The sequence below is a fragment of the Bufo bufo genome, chromosome 5 (genome assembly GCF_905171765.1).
Source record: "Bufo bufo chromosome 5, aBufBuf1.1, whole genome shotgun sequence".
NCBI lineage: Eukaryota > Metazoa > Chordata > Amphibia > Anura > Bufonidae > Bufo > Bufo bufo.
The window spans coordinates 283,638,125-283,656,329 of record NC_053393.1 but is presented as its reverse complement, the minus strand read 5'-3'; the positions used below and the strand labels follow the sequence as shown (position 1 = coordinate 283,656,329).

The 18,205-nt window shown below is 43.7% G+C and overlaps 1 protein-coding gene across 1 annotated transcript in view; it reads right to left on the bottom strand.

The window, feature by feature from the left end:
- Positions 1-18,205, bottom strand: part of RECK (reversion inducing cysteine rich protein with kazal motifs) — a 1,014,637-nt gene that overhangs the window by 434,342 nt on the left and 562,090 nt on the right. Inside the window, exon 14 of the mRNA XM_040433615.1 lies at positions 4,998-5,177. Within this exon, the coding sequence (XP_040289549.1) occupies positions 4,998-5,177 (180 nt within the window). The remainder of the gene's footprint in view (positions 1-4,997; positions 5,178-18,205) is intronic.

The following is an 18,205-nucleotide window of genomic DNA, read 5'->3' as shown; positions in this document are numbered from 1 at the left end:
ACCAGTCTAGGCCTGAAGTAAATATTTCTTGACCCAAAATGGCGTTATTTCAAATGGCTGTATTTAATCCCTGAATCAAACCCCTGTATGTAGAGGGAGTATCTCACACGGTCTGAACCAGTGTGGGCCTGAATTCAATATTTCTTTGCCCAAAATGGCTGTATTTCAAATCCCTGAATCAAACTACTGTATGTAGAGGGAGTATCTCACAGAGCCTGAACCAGTGTAGTCCTGAAGCAAATATTTATTTGCCCAAAATGGCTGTATTTCAAATGGCTGTATTTCAAATCCCTGAATCAAACCCCTGTATGTAGAGGGAGTATCTCACACGGTCTGAACCAGTGTAGGCCTGAATTCAATATTTCTTTGCCCAAAATGGCTGTATTTCAAATGCCTGATTCAAACCCCTGTATGTAGAGGGGATATCTCACAGGGCCTGAACCTTTGTAGGCCTGAATTCAATATTTCTTTGCCCAAATTGGCTGTATTTCAAATGGCTGTATTTCAAATCCCTGAATCAAACCCCTGTATGTAGATGGAGTATCTCACAGGGCCTGAACCAGTGTAGGCCTGAAGTAAATATTTATTTGCCCAAAATGGCTGTATTTCAAATGGCTGTATTTCAAATCCCTGAATCAAACCCCTGTATGTAGAGGGAGTATCTCACACGGTCTGAACCACTGTAGGCCTGAATTCAATATTTCTTTGCCCAAAATGGCTGTATTTCAAATGCCTGATTCAAACCCCTGTATGTAGAGGGGGTATCTCACACGGTCTGAACCAGTGTAGGCCTGAAGTAAATATTTCTTTGCACAAAATGGCTGTATTTCAAATGGCTGTATTTTAAATTGCTGTATTTCAAATCCCTGAATCAAACCCCTGTATGTAGAGGGTGTATCTCACAGGGCCTGAACCAGTGTAGGCCTGAAGTAAATATTTATTTGCCAAAAATGGCTGTATTTCAAATGGCTGTATTTCAAATCCCTGAATTAAACCCCTGTATGTAGAGGGAGTATCTCACAGGGCCTGAACCAGTGTAGGCCTGAAGTAAATATTTCTTTGCCCAAAATGTCTGTATTTCAAATCCCTGAATCAAACCCCTGTATGTAGAGGGTTTATCTCACAGGGCCTTAACCAGTGTAGGCCTGAATTCAATATTGGTGCACCAAATGGCGGTATTTAAAATCTCTGAATGTAGCTCTGGGTGTCTCTCTCAATGACATCTGCATCAAAGGCTGCCAACTAAATTTTTTGTGCCCAAACGAGTGTTTGTTTAACAACTGAATTTGACAGCAGTATATAAGCCTGTAATTTCACACGTGCTGATGCTGCAGGGTCTGAAAATAGTGTTTTTTGTCAAAAAAGTGTGTTTTTCAAACCCCAGAAAACAATGGGTGTATTTCTAGCTTAAATTGCACACTGGCTAATCAAGATGTTGTAGATTGCCAAAAAAGTGTTTTTTTGGTAACAGAATATGAAAGCTGTATATATTAAACTTGAATTTAACACTTGCAGATATGGAAAATACTGTTTTTTGATTTTAATAAAAGTGTGTTTTTCAAACCCCAGAAAACAATGGGTGTATTTTTAGCTTAAATTGCACACTGACTAATCAAGATGTTGTAGATTGCCCAAAAAGTATTTTTTTTTGGTAACAGAATATGAAAGCTGTATATATTAAACTTGAATTTAACACTTGCAGAAATGGAAAATACTGTTTTTGGAAGAAAAAAAAGTGTGTTTTTCAAACCACAGAAAATGATGGGTGTATTTCTAGCTTAAATTGCATACTGACTAATACAGATGTTGTAGATTGCCAAAAAAGTCTTTTTTTTTGGTAACAGAATATGAAAGCTGTATATATTAAACTTGAATTTAACACTTGCAGATCTGGAAAACACAGTTTTTTTGAAGATAAAAAGGTGTGTTTTTAAAACCCCAGAAAATGATGGGTGTATTTCTATCTTATATTGCACACTGACTAATCCAGATGTTGTAGATTGCCAAAAAATGAATATGAAAGCTGTATATACAGTACAGACCAAAAGTTTGGACACACCTTCTCATTCAAAGATTTTTCTTTATTTTCATGACTATGAAAATTGTAGATTCACACTGAAGGCATCAAAACTATGAATTAACATGTGGAATTATATACATAACAAACAAGTGTGAAACAACTGAAAATATGTCATATTCTAGGTTCTTCAAAGTAGCCACCTTTTGCTTTGATTACTGCTTTGCACACTCTTGGCATTCTCTTGACGAGCTTCAAGAGGTAGTCCCCTGAAATGGTTTTCACTTCACAGGTGTGCCCTGTCAGGTTTAATAAGTGGGATTTCTTGCCTTATAAATGGGGTTGGGACCATCAGTTGCGTTGAGGAGAAGTCAGGTGGATACACAGCTAATAGTCCTACTGAATAGACTGTTAGAATTTGTATTATGGCAAGAAAAAAGCAGCTAAGTAAAGAAAAACGAGTGGCCATCATTACTTTAAGAAATAAAGGTCAGTCAGTCAGCCGAAAAATTGGGAAAACTTTGAAAGTAAGGGCTATTTGACCATGAAGGAGAGTGATGGGGTGCTGCGCCAGATGACCTGGCCTCCACAGTCACCGGACCTGAACCCAATCGAGATGGTTTGGGGTGAGCTAGACCGCAGAGTGAAGGCAAAAGGGCCAACAAGTGCTAAGCATCTCTGGGAACTCCTTCAAGACTGTTGGAAGACCATTTCAGGTGACTACCTCTTGAAGCTCATCAAGAGAATGCCAAGAGTGTGCAAAGCAGTAATCAATGCAAAAGGTGGCTACTTTGAAGAACCTAGAATATGACATATTTTCAGTTGTTTCACACTTGTTTGTTACGTATATAATTCCACATGTGTTAATTCATAGTTTTGATGCCTTCATAGTCATGAAAATAAAGAAAACTGTTTGAATGAGAAGGTGTGTCCAAACTTTTGGTCTGTACTGTATTAAACTTGAATTTAACACTTGAAGATCTGGAAAATACTGTTTTTTGAAGAAAAAAAAGTGTGTTTTTCAAACCACAGAAAATGATGGGTGTATTTCTAGCTTAAATTGCACACTGACTAATCCAGATGTTGTAGTTTGCCCAAAATAATGGTGATTTGCAATTTCCCAAAAGCCCAGATGCAGTGCTGCTGCACTGAGCTTGCATAAAATGGCCTCAGGGCAGGGTAAAACGATTGTGTCCTGCACCCACACAACTATTTCTATGTAGATCGCTGAGTTAGATTCTCTCCTATTCTCTCACTGAAATCACAAGTCTAGCAGCATCCTCTCCCTACACTTGTAACAGCAGAGTGACGTGCAGCGCTACGTGACTCAAGCTTATATAGAGCCTGGGTTACAAGCTGCTCTGGCCAATCACAGCCATGCCATTAGTAGGCATGGCTGTGATGGCTTCTAAGGTCAGACAGTTAACCGCTTGTTGATTGGCTGCTGAGCAGCCTTTCAAAAAGCGGCAAGAAAGGGCCGAACATCGAACCCGAACTTTTACGAAAAAGTTCAGGTTCGGGTCCGGGGTCCAAAAATCCTAAAGTTCGGTATGAACCCGAACTTTACAGTTCATGTTCGCTCAACCCTAGTCATTATTACAGGCCAGCTTTGAGAACTAAATTGTGTATTGGCCAGTTGTGAGTACACTTTGGTGTAGGTGTAATAATGAGGACGCTTGAGCGGTAGTTCAGCCAGATTCCTGAAAAACCCTTTGTAAGGTCCTCCGGGAATTCTCATAAGTTATTAGTGATGGAGTCATTCCTTTCTCAGGGGGGGGGGGGTTATCCAGGCTAGTGCCATGCCAGATAGAAGAGACGGTGAGGAGCTGGTGGGGCAGCAGCTCAAAATGTAAAGTGCGCTGATTAATGAACCCTTAGCATTGCTTAGTAGCAATTAGTATGACTGTCATAACATGGAGGAGGTGACAGGTGAGGACCAGAGCTTCCCATAGGTGTGGCTTCAGGCAGTGGGCAAGAAGCAATGGCTACTGCTGGTAACTACGGTACCGCTGCAGTTGTTGTTAAGGTATTACGGCAGCATTGTACAGTTATGACAATATTTTCTCTTTTTCCTTTATTGATGAAAAAGTTCTGACAGACCCATATAGGATGGGTTAGCACAGTCCATGGCTTAAGCTAACTGTTGCAGACAGTAGGTGTGGACCCACTGTGCCAACTAACTGGTCTGGTAAGGGCTAAAACTAAAGGGCATTATCCTGGTATTCACCCTTTAATCTCTATACATGGATCTGGACTTCACTGCAGGTTACCAACCAGGCCACTACGTCCTGGAATAGTCCCAGTGTAGTTGGCAGCTGACCCTAGGGGACCAGAAACACAGGTGCAAAGCAACAGGGGATCAGGTAATATACGTATTCCAAGGCAGGCCAAGGTCAGGGCAGGCTAAGTTTGTGTGTATTCATATAACTGGTCCGTGGTCAGTCTAGGCAGCAAGGTTCAATATGGTAAACAGGCTATGGTCGAGGCAGGCAGTGGATAATAAGAATCAGTTGAACAGGCAGAGTTACTGTAAACTGGTAGACAAATAGAAATCCCATCTTCAAAGGAACACCTAAAGCTCAGAGACCCTCCTACTGGGGAAAGTGCCTAAAATACCCAAGGAAAGCCAGCCATTAGCTGGGAAAGCATTTGGACGTGCACAAGCTGGCCTCGGACCGTGTCACTCATTAACTGCTTGAGTAAAGTACAGTGGATTTGTTGCAGGAACCTTGGCTTTATCATTGACTGGGAAAACCCTGTTTACTAACACCAAGGACACCACTAAACACCATCAGACAGGAGAACCCTGACATCAGGAAGTGCCCAAAGAGAATAACAGGTGTGTCCTTACTGCACATGAAATGGTGCATACCAGTTTATTTAAACATAAAACAATAAAATATGATAAAATAAATTATTGCAATTCTAAAAAGTGTTGGAAAATATATAGATATGTGAATGTAATATGATTAGCACTTACTTTTATATTGCCCACCAACATTGCATGATATTGGATCAACACAATTCATTTCCATGCAGGATTCCAATGTACCACTTTGTCTACAAGAACAGATCTTATAGCAGCCAGATTTCCCTGATGGTACTTGAATAAGATCTCCTTGCCGTACAAGAAAGTCAGATGCTTCTCCCAACTTGCAACCTATGTGAAAGAAATATACATCAAAAAACCACACCAAAGAGGCAGCTGAAAAAGAAAAACAAGTGGAAGAACAAGTATAGTTGACTACAGACCCTTTAGAAAAAATTAACTGCACAGAAATAAGGAATGGCTAGTTTTGAGCTAGGGATCAAGGGATCAAGATAGTGTAGCAGACAACTGGGACTTATTAATGAAACTGGAGGTGAACAGAAGGGAGAAATGCGACTAGTCAAAGGGATTGTGCAATGCCATGATCTTGCTGACCTATCCACAAGATAGGTCATCGATATCAGATAGGCAGTGGCATGACTCCCAGAGCCCAAAACCAATCAGCTGTTTGAAGAGACCATGGATCTGTGTCCTGTTCAATGTCTACCTGTATGCCGTCTAGATTGTAGAGACGGTGCAGTGTAATTACAGCTTCCTGTCCCATTGAAGTGAATGAGAAGAACAGCTGTAATTACACTGCACTACAATCTAGGACAGGGGTAGGCAACCTCCGGCACTCCAGGTGTTGTGAAACTACAACTCCCAGCATGCATACTTGCTCTGCTCTTCTCAGAACTCTCATAGAAATGAGTGGGGCATGCTGGGAATTGTAGTTTCACAACAGCTGGAGTGCCGAAGGTTGCTGATCCCTGATCTAGGAGATGTGCAGGTAAATACTGATGAGGATGAGGATATGCTGCTCGCACTAGCATCACTGCATCTTCAAACAGTTGATCAACAGGGGTGCCAGGAGGCACACCTTCCCTCCTTCCTGATCTGATATTGATGACCTGTCTTAAGTTTACAATTAAGGGGGTATACCTTGCTGGACATTTATGGTATATCCACATTTATAACATAAATGTCTGGTAGGGTCCCCGAGTAGAACCCCGTCCTACATTGTTGTGAATAGAGAGCTGGCCACGCATTTGTGGCTCTTTCCATTAAATTCTATGTTAATTGTGAAAGTAACTGACTATGCGTGCTTGACTATTTTCAGAACTATAGAAGTGAAAATAGAGGGTCATGCATTTGCAGCCAATTACACCATTTACAGTGTAGCAAGATACGGCCCTGTTCTTGAGACAGGTGCTAGACCCTGAGGTGAAACCTGCACCTATCAAACATTTGGGGACCCATCATAATTATGTTATGCCACAGGTACTCATATTCAAAGGTTTGAAATATAAAATTATTCAGTAATATAGTGCTTTTTTTCGGTAGTAGAACTTTTCATATCCATTATTAAAACTCACCTTGGTGGCACAATTATATTCTGTGGCCATCTGTAGTGTGATCTTTGCCACTTTTTGTATGTTTTGGGCATTAGGCCTTAAGAAAGATGATGGTGGTGGTCCCATGTGGCTTACTGAACATGCTCAGAAATTATGACCACACTTGGTTGACTTGAGCGTACTTAGTACTGTTTTCTTAAATTAGATAAACCTATTAGATCACACAACAGACTGGCACAATGAGGATGTGGGGATACTGGGAGACTGCAAGTGGTAAGATCTATGCTATTTATATAATATTGGATTTGAGTGTAGACACGTTTGTTATATAGTGAATTTCAGCCCTTTTGTCACACTTTATTACATCTGTTGATGGACCTATCTTGCACTATATGCATCACTGTATATTTTGTTACTCTGAAAAAAAGAAAAAGCATGGATCGCACATCCACATGCTATTCATTGATCTAATGCTTCTCAGTATAATTTATTACAGTGCATTAGGTACTTTGCATACTTTTTAATCAAGATGCACAAGCCCACTCACCATGTCACGGTAACCTCCTCTTGTGTGTGTTCCTAATCTACAATGGTGCAGTGCCACAAGGCGACCACTCCGTCCACAACACAGCACCTGCAGGCAGCGAAACCCAGCAGCCCAACAACACCCATGCTGTTGGCTAAGCCTCCCATGACACTGGGCCACACCAACCCACAGGTACAGCGACCACTGCCTCCACAACCGCAACTCTGCACCTGCAGGCAACAGCAGGAGCCATGCAGCACTGCCCCATTTGAACAGATCTCAAAAACTCGCCTCTCAATGTGGTCTGAGAAGCTAACTGAAACCAAGTAGGGAATAACCCATGTGCAGTCACCTGCTAATTAAAAACATTTGAACAGGTAGGAGAAGTGCTGACACAAAAAAAAAAAAAGTAGCAATGTAATATTTTGACAAAAAGAAAAAAAACATGGACCGCACATCCCCATGCTATGCATTGATCTAATGATTCTCAGCATAATGTATAAATAGTACATGAGGTACTTTGCTTACTTTTTGGATAAAATTGCATAAGCCCACTCACCAAGTCAAGGTAAACTCTTAAATGTGTGTCTATAAACTACAATGGTGCAGCCCCACATGGCGACTACCGCAACACAGCACCTGAAAGCACCCATGCTGTTAAGAGTTTAAACTTCTTGTGACTCTCAATGTGGTCACTAAAACCAAGTAAGAATTTACTCTACAGGTAGATTCACACCTCCATTAAACTGATCTGACAGGCTGTTCCTGTATCTGTTCATATGGGGTAGTGTTGCATGGTTTCTCCTGTTGCCATGGTACTGTGGCTATAGTTTGGTGCAGCCCAGTGCGAGAGAGGCTTAACAGACACAGCATGGGTGCTGTTAGTTTGCACTGCCTGCAGGTGCTGTGTTGCGGTGGCAGTGTCTGCTGTGTGGCGCTGTGTCATTGTACTGTAGATTAGGGACCCAATCAAAAGTGGTTACCTTGACATGGTGAGTAGGATTATGTATGTTGATCAAAAAGTATGCAAAGTACCTCATGTACTATTTATACATTATGCTGAGAAGCATTAGATAAATGCATAGCATATGGATGTGCAATCCATGTGCCGTACCCAGACCTGGGGGTATCTTCAATTGCTTTGCCATGTTATGTATTGTTAATATTATGTTTTTGCCCTGTTATGCCCAATACACCAGCATCAGAAGTATGGTTGGCAGGGAGAGGGTTAATAACCCTGTTCCTCCCCTCTTGGTAGGAGTGGGCTACTTCCTGTCAGGAGGAGAAGTGTTAGTCCAGACAGTGGCGGAAAGAAACACATGTTAGATCTGCAATGAGCAGGACATGCTATGCAGTGGGTCAGATTTAGGTGTAAATATGTTTGTGACGCCAGTTGCAGCTTGCGCAGGTACTGTAGAAGGGCCCTTTAGGCTAGGTTAGGAATGCCAGAGGAGGATATTGTCTCTGTATTGTGTCAACGGTGTCTCCTACCTGTAGTACGGCTGGACTCCTGTATCCTGGCTCACATGCAACAAAATGAGTGCTGTAGATAGGAGTAATGGAGGAATGATGGAATTCCACACAGAAAAGAGGGTCCAACTTGTCTTTACTTGATGGTATTATATATGCAGCTCTTGATCCATACAATGTTACAGCTTGAGTCTAGGATCCCAGCAGGTGTTGGCAATATGTGGCAGGAATTATATTTATATTCTGCATCTAGTACATACGCCTTTAAGAATCTGGCAGGTATCTGTCTTCTGATCTGTCTATGTTCTGCTTGGTTTGGGCCTGACTAGCTATGGAGGTACTTATCTTCTGCTTGTTCTGGAATCTGTACTTACAGGACTGCTCACAGGGTATGATGGTGGCTTCCTGGAGATCTGATAGTTCTGAAGTTGGCTGCTTCCTTGGTCTACCAGCTGAGGTAAGGACTCAGGCTGGGAAGGTTGATCTTGGGCCTCAGCAGAGGCTTGGATCCTTAGTTGGGGTCCCTGTTTCTGGGAGCTCCTATTCACACAGCCTACCCCAACAGGGGGTGGCTGGTACACTGCTAGAACTTTCTGTCCTCCCTCTGAAGTAGGATGTGGGAACATTCCACTCCTCCTCAGATAGGGGGAAGCTAGCCTGGAATGGTCTATTCCAGTCTAGATATACTAACTGGCTTGGTTCTGCTACATACTGCTGCCACCTTCTGGTGTACATGGATATATCAGCATAAATACAATGCAACAGGCCTGGAAAATGCACATTATGGGTAAAATGATGCAAACTTATACCAGATGACATTATGCATATACCTAACATTATGAAGCAGGGGAACAGAAGTTTAGTGACATACTTCAGGATGTTACATACCCCGTTACTTTAAGTGAAGCCGTCCTCGGCGTATGCTTAGGAGGGTGAAGGAATCAGCTCTGGGTACCCAATAAATACAAAGTGCTGCGTGAATATACATAGAAATGACATACAAAGACAAAACATATAACGGTTTCCTCGAGGTTCCTGCCCGCTAGCATAAGGTGTCCAACACACAGTTTCCTTATCTTGGTATAACCAGGTAACCTATAACTGCACAAAGCATGCATCGCTGACTGACTTTGTATGTTCTGGCCATAACATCAAAGAGAGCATGGGGGTGTCTTTACTCCGTAATCCCACCATTATGTAATGCAAAGCCCGCAAATAGAAGGGTGGCTTTATCTTGTATTCCCTTCCCTGCATCATAGCCTGAAGAAATTTGGCTTATAGCACGATCACTATGATGTCTATGAGGAAGCTAGAATATATATGGCTCTAAGGTTTAAGGCGCCTTACCTTAGGCAAACACTCAGAAGGGGAGGTATTTATCGTCTCCGTATCTTTTGGCAAGTCACAGGAGGAGTGCAGTACGTTCCCATGGATCTCCTGGAAATGATACACCTCCGGATGGGAACAATCCGGAACATAAAACAAATGGGAAGGAGCAGCCTAGGGCTTCTAACGATTCCCGAAGAAGCAGGGGTACCTGTGTAACTACTAGACCTGTCAGGACTTACCATTTGGTCCTACCCTGGGTACCTATGGGTATATATCACCGGGTGTAGGCCATGGGTGTGCAACGTCCGTATAATGACAGTCCGTATAAGGGGGGAGAAAACAAGAGCTGTAAAAAAGGCACACTTAAGTAAGTTGTTACAATTTTTGTTAAGTGCAATGGTAAGTGCAATCATTTTGAAAAGTGCATAAATTAACATTGTGGCACCTGGAAGGATAATACACACAATGGGCAGGATACTTTAACGTTCCATAAAATTTGTAAACTGGTTACAAGGGCATAAATTATTAAATAGCATGGCAATTATATGCAAGCTTTTATGTTGCAAACATTTGATATAAAAGTAGTGCAAATTTTGTAAGTGCAAGGATAGGCTCAACAATAACTCGAGTCCGCATTCCTGGAAGTGCTTAAAGTTGTAGAAAAGTCCTTTGCAATCCACAGGGCAAAAGTCAATTGTAATCCAAAGGGTTAAAAGTTAATAGCAGCAACAGGCTATCAAGTAACCTGAGAAAGGGGATAAAACTGTTAACTTGGAGGTGAAGGGGTTAAGTGCTGATGGGGGGAGTCCTTACTGACATGACCATCTGGATGAGGACAAACAATGGCAACCTGGAACAAAACGGGTTAAAAGACACAAACAATGCCAACAGGTCCTCACCCATCAGGTAATCAGTCCATGGCGTGGCTCCCAAACAATGTCACTTGTTGGTTTTTCTTTAGGGGAGACACCTTACAAGTAGGTGTCCAGCTCCTCATCACTGCTCGAGCTGCTAAAATGCATGAGAGGTAACTCCTGCCTCTGCTGGTAGCTGAAGGTGGTGTTGCGCCAGCGCCCTCTACCGGTGACGGTAGGTATTGGCTGCACAGCCAACCTGGAGAATGTAGCTGTTGCTTGCTGCAGACCGGGATCCACAGCCAGTGCAGGAAGGGGCAGAACTTCTGGCTGCATTGGTGCAGGGAGAGCTGGAACATTGGACTGTGGCTGTTGTGGCTGCTTCCAGGGAAGCATATAGGATGGCAGGAAATATGGCTGCACCTTAGGGTTGAAGGTCAAGACTGAATTATTTATCTGTCCTACCCTCAGGGTTGGTGGCGGCGATAGGTCAGGTATGAGAGGTGCAGGGGCTGGTTGCGCCTTTTCTTTGAAAACCAGCCGGCCGTCTGGGGTCTCTTGCAGACATCTGGTCCTGGCCGCAGAGCCTGGATCCTCCTGCCAGGTCTCTAGGGTGATGGCAGGGGAGAGCGGTTACTGCAGCAGGGTGACTCCAGCCGCAAACAGTCCTTGCATGGACCGCATGGGAGTATACTCGACTTGATCCCCAATGTATAAGTTGTGCCTTTCTTGGGGCAAGTAGTGGCGTTTTACTGACCTGCGGCCTACAAATACCTCAGTGCCGGAGTGGTTATCCTGGAGGAATCCCACACCGCGCTCCACAGAAAACCATAGGACGGTGCCGGTACGTCGGGTCAGGACGGGGTCTCCGGATTGGGGGCAATCAAGGACTTCCTTCACCCACTCTTCTACAGCCGACTTGTATTCCCAGGCCGTCTAGGCAAAGGCGGTTATTTCGTGGGGTACTTCTGGGTTGAGGCTACTTAGTTGGCTATAGCTGGGCGGTGGAGTGGAATCTCCAGCCGCCTCCACCGCACCAGTAGGTGGCTGTGGCTTGATAGGCCTGAGATTGATGGGCGGTGCTGGGGTCTCTGGACGTGGCAGTGGAGCGGACACGGACCGGGCCTGGGCCTCAGGGAGCGGGGTAGCTCCTACCTGCTGTCGCGGCCGGGCGGCCGGTTTTGGTGCCTTCTGGTCACATTCCTGCAGCTCCTTCTTCATCTGCGCCGCAGACTGGATGCTGGTGATATCAGCGACGGCCCCTGCGGTGGATGACTCGACGTCCACTTCCATCTGGGTAGGTGCGTCGCCGTCTGCGGGGGGTTCCCGAGAGAGCGGAGGGATCCACAGCCTCCTGATATTCGATCACCAGGACCGGAACACCGATAGGAGGAATCGGGACTTTATCGGACATCCTCTCTGGCATCTCCGGTAGGTCGTCCAGGGTAGATGCGGCGGGGCTCTGATGTGCGGGGGTATCCACAGCCTCCGGTCTGGCATCCAGAGTCGTTGGGCCGCGTCTCTGCATAAGTTGGGAGACTCGGATCTCCAATGGCTGGTCAGGATAGACATCCTCTCCATCGATGGCCATCTGGTTCCACTTTGGACGCGGGTACGCCATTCTCGCTGCTGTCCGGCATACACTGATTGCCAGTACTAAAGGAGGGGCGCAGAGGGTGGAGCTTTTATCACCTCTGGCTAGGTCAGTGACAAGTCCATAGAGGGCGTTCTCCATTTTTCCCGCTCCTGAAGGGGCGTATTCGACATCTTCGCGCCTTTCTTGAAGGGGTGTCGCTATTTTTTCCCGCTTCTGAAGGGCGTAGACAGCATTTTCGCGCTCCTGGGAGGGCGTTTCTTGGTTTCTTTGTCTTTAAGCATGAAGATGCAGCGCCATCTTGAAACGAATATGGCGAATCTCCACAATATCGAATTAACTCTTCAAGTGCTGCAGCGCACGGGCAGCGCTGTCTTGGCACAGCAAAACAAGTAAGAAAGTCACTTTTTCTAGCGATTTTTGGTACAATCTTCAGCCTTGCTAATACTGTGAAACATGCGATTTTAAGTCCGTTTTTGCGCACAATTAGATGCGGTTCTGTTGTTAGGGACGGACACACAATACAATCCGATCCTGTTCGTGACGCCACCTGATGCAATGAGCAGGACACTGGGTCAGTTGGGGCTGCTATGCAGTGGGTCAGATTTAGGTGTAAATAAGTTTGTGACGCCAGTTGCAGCTTGCGCAGGTACTTTAGAAGGGCCCTTTAAGATGGTATAGCTCATGTACTAGGTTAGGAATGCCAGAGGGGGATATTGTCTCTGTATTGTGTCAACGGTGTCTCCTACCTGTAGTATGGCTGGACTCCTGTATCCTGGCTCACATGCAACAAAATGAGCGCTGTAGATAGGAGTAATGGAGGAATGATGGAATTCCACACAGAAAAGAGGGTCCAACTTGTCTTTACTTGATGGTATTATATATGCAGCTCTTGATCCATACAATGTTACAGCTTGAGTCTAGGATCCCAGCAGGTGTTGGCAATATGTGGCAGGAATTATATTTATATTCTGCATCTAGTACATACGCCTTTAAGAATCTGGCAGGTATCTGTCTTCTGCTCTGTCTATGTTCTGCTTGGTTTGGGCCTGACTAGCTATGGAGGTACTTATCTTCTGCTTGTTCTGGAATCTGTACTTACAGGACTGCTCGCAGGGTATGATGGTGGCTTCCTGGAGATCTGATAGTTCTGAAGTTGGCTGCTTCCCTGGTCTACCAGCTGAGGTAAGGGACTCAGGCTGGGAAGGTTGATCTTGGGCCTCAGCAGAGGCTTGGATCCTTAGTTGGGGTCCCTGTTTCTGGGAGCTCCTATTCACACAGCCTACCCCAACAGGGGGTGTCTGGTACACTGCTAGAACTTTCTGTCCTCCCTCTGAAGTAGGATGTGGGAACTTTCCACTCCTCCTCAGATAGGGGGAAGCTAGCCTGGAATGGTCTATTCCAGTCTAGATATACTAACTGGTTTGGTTCTGCTATATACTGCTGCCACCTGCTGGTGTACATGGATATTACAGCATAAATATAATGCAACAGGCCTGCAAAATGCACATTATGGGTAAAATGATGCAAACTTATACCAGATGACATTATGCATATACCTAACATTATGAAGCAGGGGAACAGAGGTTTAGTGACATACTTCAGGATGTTACAGATCTCCTTCTACAAGGGACCTTATCCAGTTCTCCTGTGATACTACTTTTCCAGAGAGATTCACAGAACCAAGACTACTTCCATCTTAGAAGCTACAGTGTGTTTAGTCAGAGTAACCCACAAACCAAAGCTTTACAGATCCCTCTGGAGGTGAGGAAAATACAGTTCGGACACCCATCACTTAAACTTAAAATATCTAGGCCAGAGCTTTGCATCAAATACTGCTGGCCTCAGACTTTTAAACTTTTACTTCTGGCCTGATTCTTCAAACCATGTTTCCACTGCATCAATCCCCTGGGAGCAACAGCCTGAGAGAATACACTGCGATATAACATCTCATCAGGGCCACTACCACTCCTGTCCGCTGCGCCGACTCATCAGGGTCTCACTGTATGAAATTGGCATCACAGACATGATTGTGCATCTGTGCCTATCGTTCGCCTAATTGCAGTGTGGACCCTAAAAGAGGCTTTATTGCCTTGCTGGAGAGAATTCAGTGGAAGCTACTGCCAAATTGTGTTAACAAGACTCCTTATGGGTGTTTCACACTTGCCACTGCTGCTACCAAGGCCCAGAAATGCTCCATTCATTGCCCACCAACACAGAAGTGGTTACTCACCCATGTTGGATCTGCATCACATGTGCCGAAGCTCCGTTTCTCAAGAGAAGCAAATCGTAGAAAACGCCCAGCAAAGGAGCGGGCAAGATGTGTCTGCCCCATACTCCGCTAGATGTGAGAGCTTTAGCTAAATTCTCATTTATTTTGCTAAGGCAAAGGCTTTCAGGCCAAGAAGAAAGTCTCTCTGGAGTAGAAGAGTTTGCCTGACTCCAGAAGCCGCCGTCTCACTGTGGTGCGGAGGCCAATCCACGTACTGAAAGATGTCAGAAAGACTACTCAGTGCAGTGAGCTCACCTTTGCTACAGTCTCCAGTAAGGGAGGTACAATAAAAACTGAGAACGGATTGGGCAGGTCCCAGACAGGCCATACTACCATCTCACCTATGCAACAACCCTTTTTGCAATGATTGAAGACCATTACCCAAGAAATAGACTCAAACCAGCCTGAGCCTCTTTGTGCCCCTCATTTGTGTTACCAGGACTCTATGCTGGCAAACCTGCAATTGGGAAATTTATTGTTTCGTGATAAACAACGATCAACCCTGGACCTGCCACAAGGACTCCAAAACATCTGAGCAGCGGAAGGCCTGGGGTCTGTTATGCAGGGACTCTTAATCAGAGTTGCAGACCCAGGATTGATGCTCCCAGGCTACAGCTAATTGGATCAACTAGTGCAGTACAGCCAGGGCACTAGTCAGTCCACTCCCTTATTTCCACCAAAGACTGTTCTTTGGGGAGTTATTTTACCCTGTGGTAGTTATAGTTAGCCTAGTCATTGTGAAAGTATGTAAGAACTTGTTTCTTTAACCCTTTTCTCTCAACAGAATTGGGAAGGAGGGACCCAGCTTGATCTGCGTCTTTGGGCATCTGTTGCAAGGAAGGCTTGTCTGTTGCAGGGTATACAGACACTGGTTTAATCCCTTGGCTTCTTTAGAAATAGCCGCCAGGTTTTTGCTGTTTCAACCCACGGAAAATGGCTGATCGGATATATTTAACCACTCAGATGCCATGGTCAAATGTGACCATGGCATCTGAGCGGTCCAGAAATGGGAGCTGCGCGCTACAATCAGCTTAGATTGGTGAACCTATTATGGTATAGTAATAGCCGGAAGCCTCAAGCAGTCTCCGATAGATATTACTAGAATGTACTAATAAAGGCCTGCAAGTGGCAGCACTGAATTGGTATATTGTAAATGATGGCTAAAAAAAAAAGTCAACAAAGTTTTTTGAATATTGAATATAAAAAAAAAGAAAAATATATATATATAAAAGTTCAAATCACCCCCTTCCCTGAAAATAATAATCCATAACCAAACAAAAAAATACACATTGTCGTGTGCAAAAACGCCCTTAGCTTTAGAATACACAAATTTTTATCCCACAAGGCAAATGGCCAAAAAAAAAAAAGTCCAATTCGCCATTTTTTGGATCATTTCACGCTGAGCGTCTGTGATGACGTCACCACATGATCACGCTGGGAGCGCGCGGTGACATCATCTCGCTGAGCGCAGGTCCTTCGGTAGGTCTTTTCCACTCAGTAGACAGCCTCTGCACTAGCAAATGGATTAGGTGAGTGATTTTTTTTTTTTAACCCAAAAGGCCATATTGCACTAGAGTATTGGTGTTTTTAACAGCTGTTAGATGGGTGCACTTATGTGTAAGCAGCCACTGAAAAAGATCCCGTTGATTGATACACTGAATAGGGCTTTAACATAGCGATTTGTGACAAATGAATTCATAACTAATCAAATTTCTTGTCAAAATTCGGCTAAGGCTACTTTCACATTGGCGTTTTGAATTCCGTTTGTGAGATCCGTTTCAGGGATCTCACAAACGGTTCAAAACGGATCAGTTCAGCCCCAATGCATTCTGAATGGATAAGGATCCGTTCAGAATGCATCAGTTTGGCTCTGTTCTGCCTCCATTCCGCTCTGGATGCGGACACCAAAACGCTGCTTGCAGTGGTTTGGTGTCCGCCTGGCGATGCGGAGCCAAACAGATCCGTCCTGACTTACAATGTAAGTCAATGGGGGTGGATCCGTTTTCACTGACACAATATGGTGCAATTGAAAACGGATCCGTCCATCATTGTCTTTCAATGTAAGTCAGGACGGATCCGTTTTGACTTTGTTCTTCATAATGCAAACGGATCCGTTCTGAACGGATACAATCGTTTGCATTATAGGTGCGGATCCATCTGTGCAGATACCAGACGGATCCGCACCTATCGCAGGTGTGAAAGTAGCCTAAGCTGCTGAATTTTGTTGAATATTTCAAAACTTTACTCATCTCTAGTTGTAATCGTACTGACCTAGACAATGAAGGTAACAGGTCAATTTTATTGTATAGGGAACGCTGTAAAAAATAAATTAATTAAACATAAACTGTGGCAGAATTGCATTTTTTTTCCAATTCCACACCATTTGGAATTTTATTTCAGCTCCCCACTACATAATATTCAATATTAAATAGTGCCTTTAGAAAGTACAACTTGTCCCGCGAAAAATAAGCCCTCATAAGGCTACGTGGAAAAATTAAAAAAGTTATGGCCTGGGAAGGCGGGGAGTGAAAAACAAAACCGCAAAAATGGAAAAATCACAAGGTCCCTTTAAAGGATACATTTCTGAATATTTAGAATTGTTGGAAGCCCTATTCATTTGGAAGAACTCGAAGATACCATGAAGAAAATGGCCTTGGGAAACCCCCTGGTTTGGTTGGGATCCATATAGAGGTTTATGTACAGTACACACAAGCATGGGACTTCGATTATTGTGGGAATGGAATATTCAATATTAAGAAGGAAGATTGTCTGAAACGATGTCTGAAGCACTGATGGCAGTTATTTTGAAACCAGACAAGGATCCCCTGATTAGGGAATGATATAGACCGATATTCCTGATTTACAATTATATTAAGTTATTGGCTAAGATTTTAGCCATAGTGTTAAATAAGGTAACTCTTTTATTGGTACTAGTGTTGAGCGAAGCACGCTTCGGCTCATAGATCTGAAGTCGCTTAGTTCAAAACTTCGTTTGAATGCTGTGCGGAGACCCGTCTCCGTGCAGCATTCAAATGTATGGGTTTTGTGAGATTTTGGTGAAGAACATCGAAATTTGATTTTGTAACTTGAAAACCATTTTAAAACTGCAATCCAAAGTTGGCTATAGTGATCAATGTGAACTTATTTCAGGGAGGACAACTTCAGAAAATCTGAGGAGATTGTACAGGAAGTGGAGCCATTTAACCCAGGGAGAGGACAATCTTACCATTGGACGCCTCAAAAATATTTGATGCTGTTGAATGGCCATTTCTGTGGGAAGTGATGAGGACATTAGAATTTGGCTCTAATTTTAGTAGGTAGGTAGTAAGTTGTTGTATTGTGGCCAAAAGCATGAGTATGGATAAATGGGCAAGTATCAGAGTGTTTTTTTTTAATCCAAAGAGGTACTAGGCAGGGATGCCTGTTGTCCCCATTACTTTTCTCATCGGTAATGGAGTCATTGGCTGACATAATTAGGTTGAATCAGAAGAAAGTATAAAGGAGCAATAGAAAAAATATCACTTTATGGCAACAATGTTATGCTTTTTTAAGGGACATACACTGATGAGCAAAAGAGTAACAATGTTTTGAACTTTTGACTTAAAAATTTAAATTATTTTGTTAGTATTTTTTAAATCCACTTTGGCTTTCAACACTTCCCGAATCCTTCTGGCCATGCTCTTGATCAGATTCAAGCATGTCTTGACCAAAATCTGTTCCCAGGTCTCTTCTACACATTCTCAATATTGGTGCACACTTG